The sequence below is a fragment of the Pantherophis guttatus genome, chromosome 2, assembly GCF_059756535.1.
Source record: "Pantherophis guttatus breed Tessera chromosome 2, ASM5975653v1, whole genome shotgun sequence".
Taxonomy (NCBI): Eukaryota; Metazoa; Chordata; class Lepidosauria; order Squamata; family Colubridae; genus Pantherophis; species Pantherophis guttatus.
The window spans coordinates 252,109,294-252,127,958 of NC_142064.1; the positions used below are offsets into that span (position 1 = coordinate 252,109,294).

The window sequence follows — 18,665 nt, forward strand, 5'->3', positions numbered from 1 at the left end:
TGGAATATAAATGTAATTAAGCCAGATATGTAGCACTGAACCTAGCTCAACTTTTATTCATAAAGGATGATCCTGCTTCCTTGATGATTTTTCTGTGTACAGAGCCAACAAAATGAAAATAAATATTACAGATGTTTTGGATGTTCTTTTCAGGGCAAAATCCTGAAGTAGAAAGCTGGGTGGAACTTATAAATTTACTTTCAGATGTATCAATCAATTCAAGGGCAGTAACTGGTACGGTCCTCATAACACCTAAACCATATTGTATTGACATATTGTAATTTCTGGTTTTGGCCCAGAGATATATGTGAGCCCAGCAAGTCAACTGTGACTTAAAACCCTCCTATGCAACCATACTAAAATGGAATGTTAAAATGTTTAATACAGGGATCAACAAATTTCATGGACTTCCTGAAATCTATCCATAGACTACAAAGCCCACCAAGCCACACCACGCTCACCAAGCCATACCCACAGAACTGGTAGTAAAAAAAATTGAATTTCACCACTGATTGATACCCCTCTGCAGAGTTTCCAGGGGACTTTCCATAGCCATGGCTGGAGGGGGCAGGGAGGGAGGCAGGAATGCCAGCTGCACTGACCTCCTTCACCACATTTTTTTTTTTTGCATGGGCTGCATTGGCTGTGAGACCGCTGAGAGTGCGGGGCTCCGCTCCTGCGCATAAGGCTCCCAACACCAGTGCGGACTTCTCCACGGGGCATTGGAGAGTCTTGACCTGCACGCCGCGAAGCCTCTGGGTGAGGACTCGAGGGGAGGGGTTCCTTCCTTCCCCACTAGAAAAGACCAGATTCCCGAGAAGGGAAAGGGAAAGATGCCTGCCGGTCTATTGCAACTCCAAGAAGAAAACAGTATTTTTACACACGTGTACAGTAGAGAGGAAAAGGTGTATTCGTTCATAAGATTTTTCACATACCAAACCAACTCTGCAGAAACAAGGGAGAATATTTAGAGAACAGAAGCGCATTGCATCCAAAGTAGCTTGATGGCACACTTTCATAAAATAATTGCTCATTCCTCAGTTCCCTCACCACAAACACATAAGTTATGAAGTACTGCCTCATTGTGGCTGGAGTAGGATGTGTTCCTGGGAGTGATGAGTGAAAAACTTGAGGAGTAGCTAAAAGTCTTTATCCTCAGTAGGGTCACTCAGGTGTGAAGCTCATCCAAGCTACCCAGCTGAGGAAGCAGGTGGCTCTAACTGGGCAGCAGCACACAGATGACCACTAGCTGTGACAGTGACAAAGCTATCAATTCATGCAGTGTGAGAGAGAAGGCCATAGTAAACCATTCCTGTATTTTTGCCAAGAAAACCATAGACAGAAAATATTGTCATGGAGAAATCTGTATGGTCATTAGCATATGAAAATGACCAGATGGCACATAAACAATATAACATAGGTCACCATACATATTAACTGCCATTTTATGTAAAAAACTCTCTTTTCCAAATAGTTTTTTAAAACAAAGGTTTCATTTTTTGTTGCCTATATACATGTGTTTATATAGCCACATGTGTTTGCATGTTTGTAAATATGTTCTCTGCTAATGACACTACTCCAGTAATTGAAAATGCAAGTGATGTGTATGATTTTGTAGTGAAAGTCAAGGATCAGCAAAAAATTCACAAAGGAAGTCTTGCTTTGCCACAGAAAAGACATTTGTAGTTTATTCCTCCAAATTTGTCACAAACACAAAATCTCCTAATACAGGAGTACGAGTATTGAAGCACCTGCTTTTTTAATGTTTATTTTAACATATACGTAAAAGGACAATCATAAAACAAAAGAGATTAAATAAAAAAGAGATTTACAAGCCGTGTGAAACTGCACAAGAATTTTCAAATTAGTTTAGTACTAACATATATAAAGATAATCTTATATTGATGCTAACTTACTTAAAATCAAATCAGTAATTAGCAGAGGCAACTGTTATAAAAAAAGTCATCAATCAGAATAAACAACATGAGTTTTTAGCATTAGAATCAGACAAAGTCAAGTATGTTGAAGCCTTATGTAAAGCACTTATTCCACTTAACTATTATTTTCACCTTCAGTCCATGGGGTCCAAAAACATCAGATAATGCTTATGCCATCTCCTTTGACAAAATGATAAAGACTTATTACAACAGATAAGGAACTGATGAAGGGACAAGACTACACAACTTTACAGGCTACCATATAATTAAAACCAGTTATTCTAATCCACTTCGTAGATTACAATGCAGACATCATCCACATTCGGTGTCATACACAATACCTCATCTCACTGATCTATACTAACTACATATGGAGAACCACTTCCACTTTTTAGTACTTGCAGCTATTAATGCAGACCAGAACTCGATTCAACATGCATAATTCTTCTTTTAAATTCCTCTTGAATTCAGACATAATATAATGCGGATGCATCTTCCTTAAAGGGAGCTCTTCAGCCATCCAGCGTCAGCTGAGCAAGCAACACCTTAAAAAAGGGGAAAATCCTCTCGCCAGCAAACAATGCTGAGGGAAAAAGGAAGATGGACTCTTTTGTGTCGGCATTGAAGAATTCTACTTGTCCCCTTTCATAGTCCAGAAACACTCTAATTCTCCTGGGAGTACAAAGGAGCGGCAGAGCAGTTACAGGTGAGGTGAGAGCCTGGTATTGGCCAAAATCTCCTTGCAAGGCCCAAATCCCTTCCTCTGGAGTGAGTTTAAGTTCTATCTTCCTCCTCACAGAGCCCCTGGCTACTCCTATCGCCCAGATGCCTCCATCTTCCACGTTGACTTCCCAATAATGTCTCCCAGATGTGAATCCTTCACAACCCAGCACACAGCAAGAGGACTTGAATCTCTTAGGATTATGTGGCACGTCAGTCCGAGTGACATCCCATCTTGCACTTTTTCGATCCTCAGAAATTATGACTTGGGGGTTTGCCGTGTCTTTGTCAAGGGTTATGTTAACTGCAGGGAGAAGGAGGGAAAAGGATGAATGAAATGAATGAATTTCAATGAACCATTGAAATGAAAGCACTTGTTTTATCAAAACAATAATAATGCAAATAATCCTGTTAGGTAACAGCAGCTAAACACCTGTGACTGGTCTTGGGTTCCCTGTATTGAAGGTAAACCTACATGACATCCTAGTTCATGCAATATTCACCTAGATAGAATGATGAGACTTAAAATCAAAAGTAAAAGCATGAAGTTTAATCTGCTGATTAAAGTAGCTAACATATCAAATCTTATACAGTATGTAACCAACAGCTATCATTTCCTTGCAGAGCCAAAGAAGCATGAACAAACTTCATTTCAAATCTCACATACTTACCCCATTCAGTTCCTAGTTCTGAGGGCAGAGTGTCTAAAGAAAAGATAAAAGGGGCATTTCAGTTTGAAGAAGCTGTTAATTTTCAAAATGGTTAAAATGTTAGAATTTGAACACTCCCATATGCTTCCAATAAATGACTGAAGGTATTTCATTTTGGTGGTATTGAAGAGCAATTTTTTCAGGAAAAAAGCTTGTTGTTTATACTGTTTTATTGAATTAGAACTTAGTTGACTTTGGCTGATCTTTAAACAGGGCAGTATGTCATCAGAAGACTATCAGAAATCCCAGGTTGAATAAAATATCCTAGAAAAAGAGAGTGCTAAACCACTTCCATATTTCTGCCAAGAAATACATCATTCTGAGATGAGCTTGATTTCAGAGAGACTATATGTATTCAAAAGAGTACTGTTCGGAGATTTGGATACTTTGTGATAATTGTAGTATTTATTTATTTTTTTAATTGTTAATTTTCCAGTTGATTTAACTGTTATATCTATTTTGCAAATGATAATATTGATTTAACATTAGACATATTTATAATAGTTATTGAAATTAAAATCACAGATTTAAAGTGCTTTTAGAGAACTAATTTCCAGGATGATAAGTAAAAAGAAAAAAAAATGTAAATTACTGTAGAAACCTAAAAGTTTTATAAATAGAAATTACACATACAAGGTCATTTCTAACCAGAAAGAAATTGACAGTAATATCAGAAAAATGCATGGAAAGAAATTAATAAAATCCAAACATGTCATAGATTCGTATTATCATTCACCAGGAAGCTCTAGAGAAAAATAAACATACTGATGCATTTGAGCACTTTGTAATACTTTTAAAGTACTTTTAAGCTAGATTCCCCCCCCCCCCATTGGTTTTCTGTCCAATAGAAACTACATAATACAGCTATTGAGCACTAACTAGATTGTAGCCAGGATATGACTGGAGAAAAAGAGGTGTCAGCCACTTCAAGGAACCTCCAAGGTTTCAAGAAATATAGTACAGTATTAGAACAACCCAGTGAGGTCACAGCATGAACAGAGAACCCAGAATGCCTACTACATATAGTCCTTGACCTATGACCACATTTGAGCTCAAAATTTATGTTGCTAAAGGAGACAGTTAAGTGAGATTTGCCTCATGTTATGATCTTTCTTGTAACAGTTGTTAAGTGAATCAGGGCAGTTGTTAAGTTAGTAACACGGTTGTTAATTGAATCTGGCTTCTCCACTGACTTTGCTTGTCAGAAGGTCGCAAAAGGTGATTGTATGACACTGTAACTGTCATAAATATGAACCAGTTGCCAAGTAGCGCAATAGTTAGAATGCAGTATTGCAGGCTGACTCTGCTCACTGCCGGCAGTTCAATCCTGAGAGGCTCAAGGTTAACTCAGCCTTTCATCCTTCTGAGGTTGTTAAAATGAGGACCCAGTTGATTGGGGGCAATATGCTGACTCTATAAACTGCTTAGAGAGGGCTGTAAAGCACTACGAAGCGGTATATAAATCTAAGTGCTATTGCTATCCAAATTTTGTTCACGTTACCATGGGGATGCTGCAATGGTTGTAAGTGTGAAAAACGGTTATAAGTCACTTTTTTTCAGTTCTGTTGTAACTTCATATGGTAAACGAATGGTTATAAATCGAGCATTAACTGTATCTATCTGAAGGTAACAAAGGAAAAGGCAGAAAAACTGGAGGGAACTTCATACAGAATCCTAAAAAAAAATATAGCTAGCTGGTTGGGGGAATCCTACATTGTTTTGTTGCTGAGCATAATCATAATTCATACAGATTTTTTTTTTTTGTACCTTTGAGATTCTTCAGCATTTCTGCAAGCACCGTATTTTTCTCCGAGAACTCTTCTAGTCTCTTTTCCATCTTGATTGGCATCCCCTCAGGGACTTGGAAGGGCTCCTTATCAAACCTAGAAAGAGAAGGATCAGATCATTTTCCCCTCATGGTGCTGATGTCTGAGGAGATTATGGTTAATATTGCCAGTAAAGGTTGCATACTCTTGTTTAGAAAAAGAGAACTTTTTCTGAAGGGAGTCGAGCTGCTTTACTAGCAGTATTATTAATATTCTAATTTTCTAATTATGCTCTTTTCTTTGGCAAGCCTACAGGATCTGCAAACCTGTGAATCGAGTGATACTAGATGAACTGCCCCACCTTATTAACAAATGCAGTCCATCACTTAACATCATTGATACTTTTGTTTAGGATGACCAGCAGTCTATATCCAAGGAATTGGATTAACTATACGTTAAACTGATGCCCTTAACAATGTACTGTTTGTTGTCTTTTTTTTTTTTTACTGCCCTATCACTGGTTTGGATCCAAAGTATTTAAAGACTTACATGATACCTTTTCAAGCAGTTTTCTCCCTCCCCCAAATTTTTGACACACTGATTTGGTGTGGTGAGTTAGTCATGGTTAATGTGAATCCCAGAAATGGTGGTGCATTTATTTATTTATTGAATTTGTTAAGGCACTATTACAGGTAGTCCACAATTTACAACCATAATTAAGCCTGGAATTATGGTCATAGGTTGTTGCGGTTGTAAGTTAAGGCATCATGTAATCGGGTCTGATTTTTTTGTGTGTCATTAAGCAAATACTATGGTCATTAAGCAAATCTCTTTTACCCAACAGGCATTATTTCCCAGAAACCGGAAGTAAACACCAGAAACTGGCAAAAAAAGTAAAAAACCACAGTCACATGACTACAGGATGCTACAAAGACCAATAAAGATGAGCCTAGTAGCCAAACACCCAATGCAATCACATGACTGCAGGGGATGGGGTATGCAGCCATTGTAACTTCAAAGTCGGGTCATAAATAGCTTGGGGGGGGTGTCTGTCATACCTTTTTACAGTTGTTAAGCAACTGGTTGTAAATAGAGGACTACCTGTAAATCTAGATTCAATGCATTATTGAAACTGGCTTTACAATAGTACAAAAGTAGAATTTTGAGATTAGGGTAAATTGTTGTTGGAGTTGGCTGTTATTTGTAATTTTTATCAATTAGCCAAGCTCTTTTTTCTCATTTCTTTATTCACTAGGACAAATTATGTCCATTACTTTTTTTTAAAAATCCAAAATCTGGCAACGACTTTTCAGACCAGTACTATTTATTAAAAGGCATAAGCTTTCATGAACGAAATTCACTTCATCAGCTGCATGGAGTGGCTAAACCAGTGTTTCTAAACCTTAGCAACTTTAAGATGTGTGAAAAATTCTGGGAGTTGCAGTCCATACATCTTAAAATTCCTGAGGTTGAGAAACACTGGGATAAACTAAATTAAGAAGAGGGAAGAGAGGAGAAGACGGTGTTGTTATGCAGATGCAGATTAAAAAGGTAAAGGTGAAGGTAAAGGTCAGAGGTGATATTCAGCAGGTTCTGACCAGTTCTGGAGAACTGGTAGCGGAAATTTTGAGTAGTTTGGAGAACCGTAAATACCACCTCTGACTGGCTCCACCTCCATCTATTCTCTGCTTCTGAGTCCCAGCTGATTCCTGGGAGGAAATGGGGATTTTGCAGTAACCTTCCCCTGGAGTGAGGATCCTGGAGTGGGGTGGGAATGGAGATTTTACAGTATCCTTCCTGCCATACCCACCAAGTCATGCCACGCCCACCAAGCTGCACCCACAGAACCAGTAGTAAAAAATTTTGATTCCCACCACTGGGAATCGCACATATGCTAGTCGTTCCCATCTAGGGGGCGGTGCTCATTATTGACTATTGCAAAGGGTTAAACATTTATTGTATATGTGTATATGTGACCCACAGTCTCCTACTCAATTATGCTGGTAGAGTTTGTTTCAGAACAGTTCCTGGGAGGTTAAAATGAATTATTACTGTTTTGAACTGGTTTATACACCAGAGTCAAACATGCATTTTATTCACTTTTCTGCACCAAGTCTGGACTGTTTGTTCTACATAGAATCAAAGAGGAACATTACTCAAAGATAATACTTATCAAATTGAAAGAAGATGTGACGGTACCCCTAATCCTGTGTTTCAAGTTATTTGGGGCTTGTGATGGTGCTGTTGATATAGATATGGGTGCAGAGTAGGTTTTTGGGTGTAGTTCCCATGTTAATGCCATTTTCTGCTATTTCTATTTGCCTGTGAATTCAGACAGAGTAGTAAAGCAGGTATGGACTGCCATCCAAGGCCGTAGAAAGTGTCATGTCCTTGTCCAATGTGGGCTATAGCTTAATTATTTATTTACTTTATTTATTTACTAGATTTTTATCCCATTTTTATTACTTTTTATAAGTAACTGAAGGCAGAGGACATACTTTTCCCTTATTTTCCCCACAACAAAATCCCTGTATGGAGAGTTGAGCTGAAACTGACTGACCCAAAGTCACCCAGCTAACTTTTATGCCTAAGGCGGGACTAGAACTCCCAGTCTCCTGGTTTCTAGACTGACATTTTCACTGCACCAAAAAAAGGGAACAGTAAATAATTTCTATGCCTTTCAACTGGCAACTTCCTATCTTATGCTATACTGTTCCGCTATATTTTGGTGCAAAGTAGAAACTGACACTACTGTATTTTGAAAGAGGCAGACTTTCTCCCCGTATTGCTAGCACTAAAAAAAAAAAAAAAAACTTTATTCCCAACAATAGAGTGTCTTCTACCTGATTATCCATCATAGTGGCATTTATAGTTGTTGTGGGTAGAATTGGGTTTTTTCTCAGGTAATCTGCATAAAATGCCCTTTTTTCATGTCTCTTTTCATCTACGCGGCATTGTATTTTCTTCCTGCCTCAGACCTAGAAAATTTATTAATGAATATGTGGACAACATGTGATCTTCACTTGTTTCCTGTGCATCCTACAATGCTTTGGGAAGGTGACTGGTTACACGCTTTTACTAGCTGTCCAAATGGCAGCCTGCTCACTGCACCGACCCTCTGGAATGCCTTACCCACCGAGCTCCGAACGGCTCCCGACTTCCGCTCCGTCCAAAAGGACCTAAAGACGTGGCTTTTTAAACAATTCATCTGGTCTGTGGGGTGTTTTTAATTGGTTTTAATATCGGTTTTAAATTGTGGGATTTTAATTATGCTAAATTAATTATATTTTTATTGCTCTTCGGTTTTTAACCTTTTGTGAGCCGCCCCGAGTCCTTCGGGAGAAGGGCGGCATATAAATTTAACTAACTAACTAAATAAATAAATATTAGCTATGAAATAGAATTGTAATCTTAATTACAATTATTAGGACATTGATTAGAACTGTGCGGACATGCTCTCAAAATGACCCACAAAACCTCCCTTTCCCCTAAATTTGCCCATCTGTGTCTGAGTGCTGCATAGCAACTAGAAATGTCTGACAAGAATTTGGTGAAATGCCTTCCTGTAGAGGAAATGGTTATCTACCTCTCAGTTTCTAGTTATCTCCCCCCACCCCACCGCCCAATATTATTTTAATAAAAAGCTTCTTCTTGTGCAGCATGAGGAGCTTAGAGACGTTCTTCAATGGAGTTAGCAGACCTGGGTGAACTACAGAAAAAAAGCAAAATAGGAAAGCCATACCAACTTCAAAAGTGAGGGAGGGGGTGGAGAGATAGAACTTTTGCTTTGAAAGCTCAAACCCCCAGGTTATTTTGGACTCTGCTCTTAAAACACTAGTAGCTGATCAAGATAATCTCTGCTAGTTGCAGTAGTCAGAACTGAGAAGGAGGAACCATCTTTATGTCGCTGCATCAAGATGCTTTGCTAACTCTTTTTTCGGAACATTTCCTCATTGCTGCCTTCATCTTATCTCAGTCCACCATGAAGGCAGCTCATATCCTATTTAATTGTTCCCATTTTAGTCTTCCTTTTGCTATAATAATAGTCTTGCTATAGACTATAGACTTGCTATAGTAATAGTCTCCAAGGCTTCACTGATTATGTTGGTAGTGGTAGACTCATGAGCCGGGTTCTGCCTAGCTCCTCTTGGCCTTTCTAGGCTGCTGCAGACATACTCTCTGGCCACTGATCTTCATAGACATCTGGGCCACAGTGTGGAAGAGGGCAGAAGCCACAGAGGCATCTGCTCCAGGGGTGGGCTGCTCGGGTTTGGGAGAACCTCTAGCTAAGATTCTGTGCAGTTTGGAGAACCCCCAAATCCCACTCCTGGCTGGCCTTGCCCCGCCCATCCCTCCCAGGAGTCCCCACACAGCCTGTCTTGGATGAAGGTAAGTGCAAGGCATGTGCGGAGGGCGAAAAATGGGCCTACCGGAAGTTCAGGAAAGCCGGAAATGGGCCCATTTCCAGCCTCCAGAGGGCCTCCGGAGCCTGGGGATGCTGTTTTCGCTCTCCCGGAAGCTTGAGGAAAGCCTCCAGAGCCCGGGAAAGGCAAACCTCCCCACACCATGGCCACACCCACCCAGCAACCAGGCAGAGAACCCCTTGCTAAAATTTTTGAAGCCCACCTCTGATCTGCTCCCTTACTGTTTGACTGGGCTTTACAGAGCCTTCTTATGTTATAATACTGTGTTCTCCTGGAAGAGTTCTAGTCCCTGTTTTAAAGACTATTGATATTTTGCAAGTGTGTTAGAGTTGCGTTTTAAAAAATGGATTACCCTATTGGTTAATTTAAAGGAAAAGGGTAGGTTTCTGCCAACAGTTTGATGCTGGTTTTGTCCCAAAGGAATGTGTTACAGGTTTTCTGCTACTACTGCTGACAAGGGATTGCATGCAGCCATACGTTTATAGTTTAATGTATGTGTGGCACGGGTAGCTCCATGGCCTAGAGGGCTAACAGCAGGGGTGAAATCCAGCAGGTTCTAGCAGGATCTGGAGAACTGGTACCGGAAATTTTGAGCAATTCAGAGAACTGGCAAATACCACCTCTGGCTGGCCCCAGAATGGGGTGGGAATGGAGATTTTGAAATATCCTTCCCCCAGGAGAGGAGGGAATGGAGATTTTGCAGTATCCTCCCCCTGGAGTGGGTTGGGAATGGAGATTTTGCAATATCCTTCCGCTGCCAGCCCACCAAGCCATGCCCACAGAACTGGTAGGGAAAAAATTTGGATTTCACCCCTGGCTGATAGTACACAGTCTCTTTATGCCAATACTACACTATCTTGTGGCACTTATTAACTTGGGACATTGGTAGGAGTGGGGGCAAAATTGTCAAAGATTTCTGCCTTCAGCTTGAGTGACAGGTCACAGACGCTGCTGGTCATAGACAGGTACCAACCGCCCTTTCCTTTGCACGTCTTACTGATTGCACCTTCCTACTTCGCCTGGCAGACAGGCTGCATGTACAGCACACGGCATGGATCAAAGCAAAAGTCTGCTTTCTTGATGCTCCTCACATCCCTCTGTTTGGCCCATGACCTGTTAGTGGATTACCGTATTTTTTGGAGTATAAGACATACTTTCCCACCCACCCCAGAAGAGGGTGAAAATTTGGGTGCGTCTTATACACTGAAAGTAGCCCTGCCCGCTCGCTGGTCCCCACCCTTTGGCCTCTGCCTCCCAGCAATTTACCTCCTTGCAGCAAACAGCCCATTTCAGCTTCAGCACAGCCTGATTAGCACAAGCAGTTGATTGTCGGTTGGATCGGCCTCCTGACCCTCAGATGTTTCAGGCTGCAGGGATTACCATTGCCTATTGCTGCGCGGGCCTCTGCTGTTTGCTGCAAGGAAGCAAATTGCTGGGAGGCAATTTTTTTTTCTTGTGCTAATCAGACTGTGTTGAAAATGAAACTAAAGCATGCTGTTTGCTGTTTGCTGCAAGGAGGCAAATTGCTGGAAGGCAGAGACAGATTTTTTTTCCTTGTTTTCCTCCCCCAAAATAAGTAGGTATGTCTTATAGTCCGGAGCGTCTTATATTCTGCAAAATATGGTACTTCTGAATATGGGGCTGGTGCTCTTCTGGAAGATAGTTAAGCCTTTATCCAAGCAATAGCCCGGGTACCAGGTCATGTAGAAAGGGGAGAGGTTTGGGACAAAATGGAAATTCACGCTTAATGCCCATTCCCCTGCAGTGCATGTGCAACCTATCAGACAGATAATTTGGAATAGAATAGAATAACAGAGTTGGAAGGGACCTTGGAGGTGTCCAAGTCCAACCCACTGCTTAAGCAGGAAACCCTAGACCATTTCAGACAAATGGTTGTCCAATCTCTTCTTAAAAACATCCAGTGTTGGAGAATTCACAACTTCTGGAGGCAAGTTGTTCCACTGGTTAATTGTTTTAACTGTCAGGAAATTTCTCCTTAGTTCTAGGTTGCTTCTCTCCTTGATTAGTTTCCACCCATTACTTCTTGTCCTGCCCTCAGGTGCTTTGGAGAATTTTTGGGACACCAGTGCTCTACCAGAAATAGCTGAAAGTGATGGGATGCATACATAAAGAAAATCTACTGCAATGGATTATCAATCAGGAAGCTTGAAAAGCTGCTGAATCTTCTATCCCAGGAATCTATCCAAGCCCACTCATCATATGTTAAGGATGTGGTGGCTGATTTTCCTGCTGGCTAAGGACACTCCATGGGAGGGGAAATAAAACCAGGACAATTCACCAATCACTTCCCCTTAAATTGTCCCACATGAAAACTCTTTAAGGGCAGCAACAGCCACCAACCACATCACTGAGACTTTTTTTTTGGGGGGGGGGGGCAGGATAGATTTCTGCTGGTCAAGGACCACAGGAATGCCTATGTCCATGCCTGAAAAGAAAAGCCATTGCATAGGTCAGTGTCTAATGCAGAAGCCAAACGCTTTCAAAGGCAAACTATCTGCCCCAAAATAAGCAAGGCCACTTTTGAGGAAAATGTGCCTCTAGTTGCGAGTGTGGAGCCACATACCTGCACAATGTGCTTCTGATATCCTAGAGAAAGAGAAGTGTGGGTGGGGAGAGAAAGACAGGAACTCTGCATGACAATGAATATAACAGTTCGATTCTCATTAGAGCCACTATATCTGAAGAACAGAGAAAGTATATTTGAGAAACTGTGGTGCAACTGTTTTTAGGTTGCTCTCTAATCATTATAAGGAAAAGGACCCCCCCATGGAAAAATGAATGAATCGGAATGAAAGCAGACGACAATACACAGATCTAAACTTGATGATCATGAAGAGACTTGCAGAGCAAATTTTAGCAAAAAATATAATCTAACAATATTGTTTGCTATTTCTATAGTATGTTCTCAGGTGGTATGAAATGTTAAATGCATATGGTTTTGATCTCCCAACAACACATCAGTACAAAACACTGTACTGCTTTGCTGGTCAGAAAGGAAGGGTGAGGTGAAATATCAAAAGTTAGTCTCAACAACAGTCATGTTCTAGCTTTTTTCATTCAACATTATTGATTTTACACATTTAAATATCCAAGCTGCATGCATGCTAGCCAGGTTTCGCCACAGAGTATCTCCAATGGATTAACATTGATTGTCAATAGAAATGGGGGAAATTTTGAAATCAAAACAATTCCTAGTTCCATTTCTGATCTGTAATACTACTAGCAATGAACTACAAAACAGGGTTTCTGTAATTTATTCTCTCCAAGAACATAGATATACTACTAATAAAAAAACACAAAGAATTAAAAGCTTTTGCTGTGGGGTAATTAGCAGATTTTTTTTTTGGTAAAAATTGCTTTATGAGGATTTGGGGTAAACAAAACACTGCATACCAAATGGCAATCAAGACAGAGAGAGATTTGATTTCTGTTGCTTAGGGATTTGGGTGGGTTAGGAAGGAGACAGGATAGTCATGCAAATGCCTATTTCTGTCTATGTTTTTAGAATACAGATTTTTTTAAAAAAATTTTCCAGAAGTATTTCTCTTTGTGGACTTTTCTGTAGGAACCGAGAAATAACCTCTTTAAATAGAATTATAACCTATATCAACACGATTCCTTCAAGTGGAATTCTCTTATTTACTTCTTTATATAATAGAATCATAGAATATATAGCTTGAAAGGGAGCTTGAGGTCATCTAGTCAAACCCCGATCCCAGTGCAGGCATCTGCAATTACAGCATCTCTTGACAGATGGCTGTCTTGCCTGTTTAAACACCTCCAGTGTAGAGGGTCCTCCCCATCACCCAGGGCAGCTATGTAAGGCTTCATCACTATGTATTTGGCACACCTTCTTTTCAAGGTTCCCTTCTGAAGCCACTCCTCTCACCTGAAGGAATTCACTGTCTGGCTGCTCGAGCTTCTCTTCTATTTCATCAATCAGGATAGTAAGAGCAACAATTTCATCAGAAACCTTCGTGTCATATATTTTCTGATGCTTGACAATCTCCCTTTCCATCTCCTTCAGCTGAGCCAGCAGAAGCTTCTCCTGTTCATCCAAAAAGTGATGCATTTGCTCAAATTCCATCACCACTTTTTGTCTTTCAGTGTCTGTTTGATTCTGTAATACAATAGGGAGATGAACTTGAAAAAAGGGCGGGGCAAGGCTTTTGGAAGATAAGCAGTCACTGAATGTCTGGATGCAATTTCCTAAAATAAGAGCCTTGGTAGTACAGTGGTCTAAGGCACCCTGTTATTAAGCTGGTTATTAAGACCAGCTGCCTGCAATTACTGCAGGTTCGAATCTCGCCAAGGCTCAAAGTTGACTCAACCTTCCATCCTTTCTAAGGTAGGTAAATTGAGGACCCAGTTGTGGGGGCAATAAGCTGACTTTGTATAAATATACAAAAGGATGAAGGCTATTGCTTAGTGCATTGTAAGCCACCCTGAGTCTCTGGAGAAGGGCGGCATATAAGTCAAATTTAAAAAAAAAAAAGAGTCAAGGATCTGAATTTTTGGATCTTAAAACCAGCTTTCCAAGATATGCAAAGTAGATGGTCAGGCCAGGTCACAGTCAGGATGGAAGACAGCCCAAAACCCCCATTACCTGCACTGTTTCCTTTTTAAATGTTTTGTTAAGTTTCATTATATGATAAAAATATATAGAAGAAACAAAAGGTAGAAAAACAAGAAAGAGAAAGAGAAAAGTACAAAAAGAGAAGTAAAAGACAATGACTTCCGATTTTCTTTGGTGCAGGAAATTACAAAAATATGCAACTTCAACTTTTGCTTTATATTTCACAGCATTTCAAACCATTGCTATAATTACAAAATCATTCTAATCATCAAAATCTAAAATCAAAGTTTCATGTTTTTACAGTGTCAAGCAAAAAGTCCAAAAGTGGTTACCAAACAGAAACAAAATTAGGTACATTGTTTTCTTTAATTAAAACAGTCAATTTCTCCATCTCTGTTAACTCCATCCACTCTTCCATTGTGGGAATTACTGTCTTTCCATCAAAACTCTTAAAAAATATAAAGAATTCAAGGGAAAAGAAATGTGGTGTTACAAGAACAGAACAACAAGCTTATGGAGCGGGAAAGAGAGAAACAGAATAGAGAAAAGACATTTGGGGAGGGGGAATGGGAGAATTTAAGCACCCAGGTAGCCACTGAAATCTGTCAACAGAGTCTATAGTATACTAACCAGAGATTCCTGATGTCTAACCTCTCCAGCCAGTTTTAGTCGTAGAAGTTTCTCTAGTTCTTCCTTCAGTTTTTGCAGACGGCATTCAATTTCTTTCTAAAGAAAGAGAATCTAAGTTTGAAATATTTTGTTATAATTAATTGTCCCCATCCCTCCATAGATTTCTACCTAGCAGTACCTGGCTGAAAATACTATGCAATATAGAACTTGGTTAATAGATGGCTCAGAAACCACCAGATAATCACTCCTGATGGGGTTGAAATCGTGCATCACATCAGGAATTAGGTAGTAGAGCATGGGAAAGATATCTACAACTTCGAGAGGCTGCTTGAAAGAAATCGCAAGGGCGAAAAGGTGGGGTTATCTGAAAAAGCAACATTGGACAATATTTGACCATTGCGCTGAATCAAATGGGGTTACCACACATCTTTCTTTGTATGGGAAATCTAAAATGCCAGCCTGCTAATGGATGGGAACAAAGGGTTTTAAGTCGAGGTCTACCTGTAATTTCTCATCTATAATTATCAAATGCATTAGTATTTTTCACTGGAAGCAGTAAACCTATCTGTGAAAATATTACAAGAGTTGCAATATTACAAAAGTTGTTCTACATACACTTCGGATTGAGTCAGGATGCAGACAGGAGAAAGCGGGGCAGCCTTCAGATGAAGATTTTGCCCTCCCTCCTTCCGGGGATTTTAATCCTGATTTGGGAGTTGCCCGGAAGGAGAGCCAGGCGCGCGTAAACCTGTGCGGGGCAGAGGGCGCCTCCCGATACCTTATAATCCTGGGCGGCTTCTTCGATGGGGAAGACCGTGTGGCTCCGGTGAGCCCGCGCCTCCCTGCAGATACAGCAGATGAGGCTTTCTTCTTCGCTGCAAAAGAGCTTCAGCGCCTCCTGATGCTTTTCGCACAGCGGCCTCCCTTCTCCTTCTTCTTGCCCTGCGGCCCCTTGCAAGGCGTGCAAGCTCAGCCGCCTGGTGATTTCCACCACGTTTCCCAGCTCCCGGTTAGGTCTGAAATTCCTCTGCAGGGCGATTTCCCGGCATTGCGGACAGGAGAAATTGGTGCTCTGGTCCTTCCAGCACTGGGTGATGCAGGCGCGGCAAAAGCTGTGGCCGCAAGCAATGGAAACCGGGTCTCGGAAATACTCCAGGCACACGGAGCAAGTGGCTTCCTTGTGCAGGCTTTCCACCGGGTTCTCCATGGTGACCGAGAGCTCCCCTCTCCTTGTCCCGGATCGACTGTACCGCGGATAGCGCTGGCGGATGAGCAGAACTACGGAAAGAATGGCTCTGATCTGCGCGCTCCGCCCGCTGGAGAAACGTCACCTTCTCCGTGCTGCCGCCGAAGGGGGCTTGATCAGTCCGTCTATTTACCCTGATTTCCAAAATCGGGGTGATTTGGGGCGGGAGAGACACCAGGTGGCAGAAGCCGCAAGCCGCTGCAATCGCCCCCCCCCCCCCTTGAGTTCAGTCAGGCGCGTCTGGAACAAGGCCCGAAGCCTGCAAAGCATCTCTTTTGCGGAAACTCTCGCAGCGCCCGCCTCGGTTTCGCACGGCCGGTGCGAGGGGTTCGCAGGGCCAATGAAGCAGCCGCGCTGCGGAGGCCTGGGGTGACTCTCTGTCCGAGCCCCCCGGAGGAAGAGCTTGATCGACGTCAAGCCGCTACCCAGTTAGGCGGCTGCGTGTTCCTGTCCTCCATCCCGTCTGAGTGCTAGAAAATGGGGATGTAGAGGTGGTGGTGAAGAGACTGGCAAATCGCATTCAGAACAGAACGGAATAATAAGAGTTGGAAGGGACCTTGGAGGTCTTCTAGCCCAACCCCTTGCACAAGCATGAGATCCTATACCAGTGATGGCTGACTTTTTTGCCATCGCCTGCCAAAAGCGGAGGGGAGGGCAGGGTGGTTGCGCGCATGCCCGCACCCATAATTCAACGCACCCCGCCGCCCATGCATGTGTGTGTGAACCCCCCCCTGCGCTCCCCCCCCCGCTATTGGCACACGACGGCATGGTGGGACCGGAAGGCCCATTTTTTCACCCTCCCCAGGCTCCAGAGCCTTTCTAGGAGCCTGGGGAGGGCGAAAACGACCTTCCCCAGCCATCCCCGGAGACCATCCTGAGGCCGGAAATGGCCCATTTCCCAACTTCCAGTGGGACCGGAAGGCCCATTTTTCACTCTCCCCAGGCTCCAGAGGCTTTCTAGGAGCCTGGGGAGGGCAAAAATGGCCTCCCCCCCCCCAGAGGCCAGAAACAGCCCGTTTCTCAACATCCGGTGGGCCCGGAAGGCTGGAATATCAGGTGGCTGGCACATGCATGCGCACTGGAGCTGAGCTAGGGCAACGGCTCGTGTGCCCGAAGATATGGCTTCGTGTGCCACCTGTGGTACATGTGCCACAGGTTCGCCATCACGGTCCTATACTATTCCAGACAATTGGCAGTCCAGTCTGTTCCTAAAAGCCTCCAGTGGTGGTGGAGTACCCACAACTTCTGAAGGCAAGCCTTCCACTCAGTGGTGGATTAAGGCTCGGTGGTGCCCTAAGCACTGACAAATCTTGGTGCCCCAAGATTCAATTTTTATCTTTTTTTTTTAGAAATCTTCATTGTTGTTTTTTTTCCTTTCTCAACTTTGTGGTGCCCCCTTTGGGCCTCAGGCCCTAAGCATGTGCTTAGTCTGCTTAATATTTAATACATCACTGCTTCCACTGGTTAATTGTTCTCACTATTAGGAAATTTCTCCTTAGTTCTAGGTTCCTTCATTCCTTCCTCAGATGTGGGAGGGGAGACTTGGGGAGACCTCTTTCAGCAGTGCCAATAGGGGGGCAAGAAGAGAGGTCTGTAGTTGTTGGAGAAAAATCTTCAGGGGCCATTTGCAATTTACAGGTTTTCTCTCCCTTCTTACGTTGGGGTCCATTTTGGCTACTTAAGCAAGACTCTTCTTCAGTTTCCCAACATTTCATGACTTGGTCTACCAGTTTAGTGTAGTGGTAACATGCTGGCCTAGAACCAGGAAACTGTGAGTTCTAGTCCTGCCTTCAAAACAAATTGGGTGATTTTGAGCCAGTAAGTTACTCTTTTCTCTCAACCCAATCTACCTCACAGGGTTGTGGGGAAAATAGGAAGCAGAAAGAGTGTTAGGTATTTTTGCTGCCTTGAGTTATTTATAAATAAAGGCTTTGCAAAGACAGATCAAGCACATTGATACGTTCAAGCAATTACTCCATGGGCAAGATACACAGGAAGCAGTGTATTTATAGCCAAGCTTCAAGAATATACAAAATTATTAATGTGATTGGTTACAGATTAATTATAAAAAGACTATGTTTTAAAATAGACCCAAGTTGCTGTGCTTATACCCCCTAAGCTCTGACCAACTTTATCTTGAAGTGTGAACAGAATATTGAAAGTATTCTTTTTTTTGTAAAAAGTTTTATTTTAATTAAAAATAAAAAAACAACATAAAAATATCATCCTTAAAAACAATTACAGACAGCATCTCAATCGGTTAAAATCATTTTGTGCTTACAATTTTCCAAATCTCATCCTACAACAATTATTCTTTACTCGAACAGAAAATAGGTATTTAAACATTTCATCGAAATTTCTTTTCATATATACTATCTCATCTCCATACTTTATTGTCAAACCATTGATAAAATATCTCCCATATCAAATAATATTGTTTATCTTTTTTTTTTAACTTCTATACTGCCCTTCTCCCAAAGGACTCGGCAGTGTACAGCCATATTAAAACACATATAAACCACAAAATTTAAGAACAATTTAAAAAACAAATATATAAAATTTGGCCCACAAAATTAAAAACTAACAAACACCCAATTTAAAATTCCTATTAGGCCAGCCCGGCTTGTTGGAATAA

General features: G+C 41.6%; 1 protein-coding gene across 1 annotated transcript; it reads right to left on the reverse strand.

Annotated features, from left to right (window-relative positions):
• Window positions 1-1,661: 1,661 nt before the first annotated feature.
• Window positions 1,662-18,522, reverse strand: LOC117668002 (zinc finger protein RFP-like). The gene is made up of 7 exons (XM_034421674.3): window positions 15,563-18,522; window positions 14,785-14,880; window positions 13,468-13,698; window positions 12,142-12,164; window positions 5,135-5,250; window positions 3,329-3,361; window positions 1,662-2,961 (listed from the first exon to the last, which is right to left on the reverse strand). Exons 1-7 carry the CDS (start codon window positions 15,989-15,991, stop codon window positions 2,450-2,452), a joined length of 1,440 nt encoding a protein of 479 aa, XP_034277565.2. The 5' UTR covers window positions 15,992-18,522; the 3' UTR covers window positions 1,662-2,449.
• Window positions 18,523-18,665: the final 143 nt, after the last annotated feature.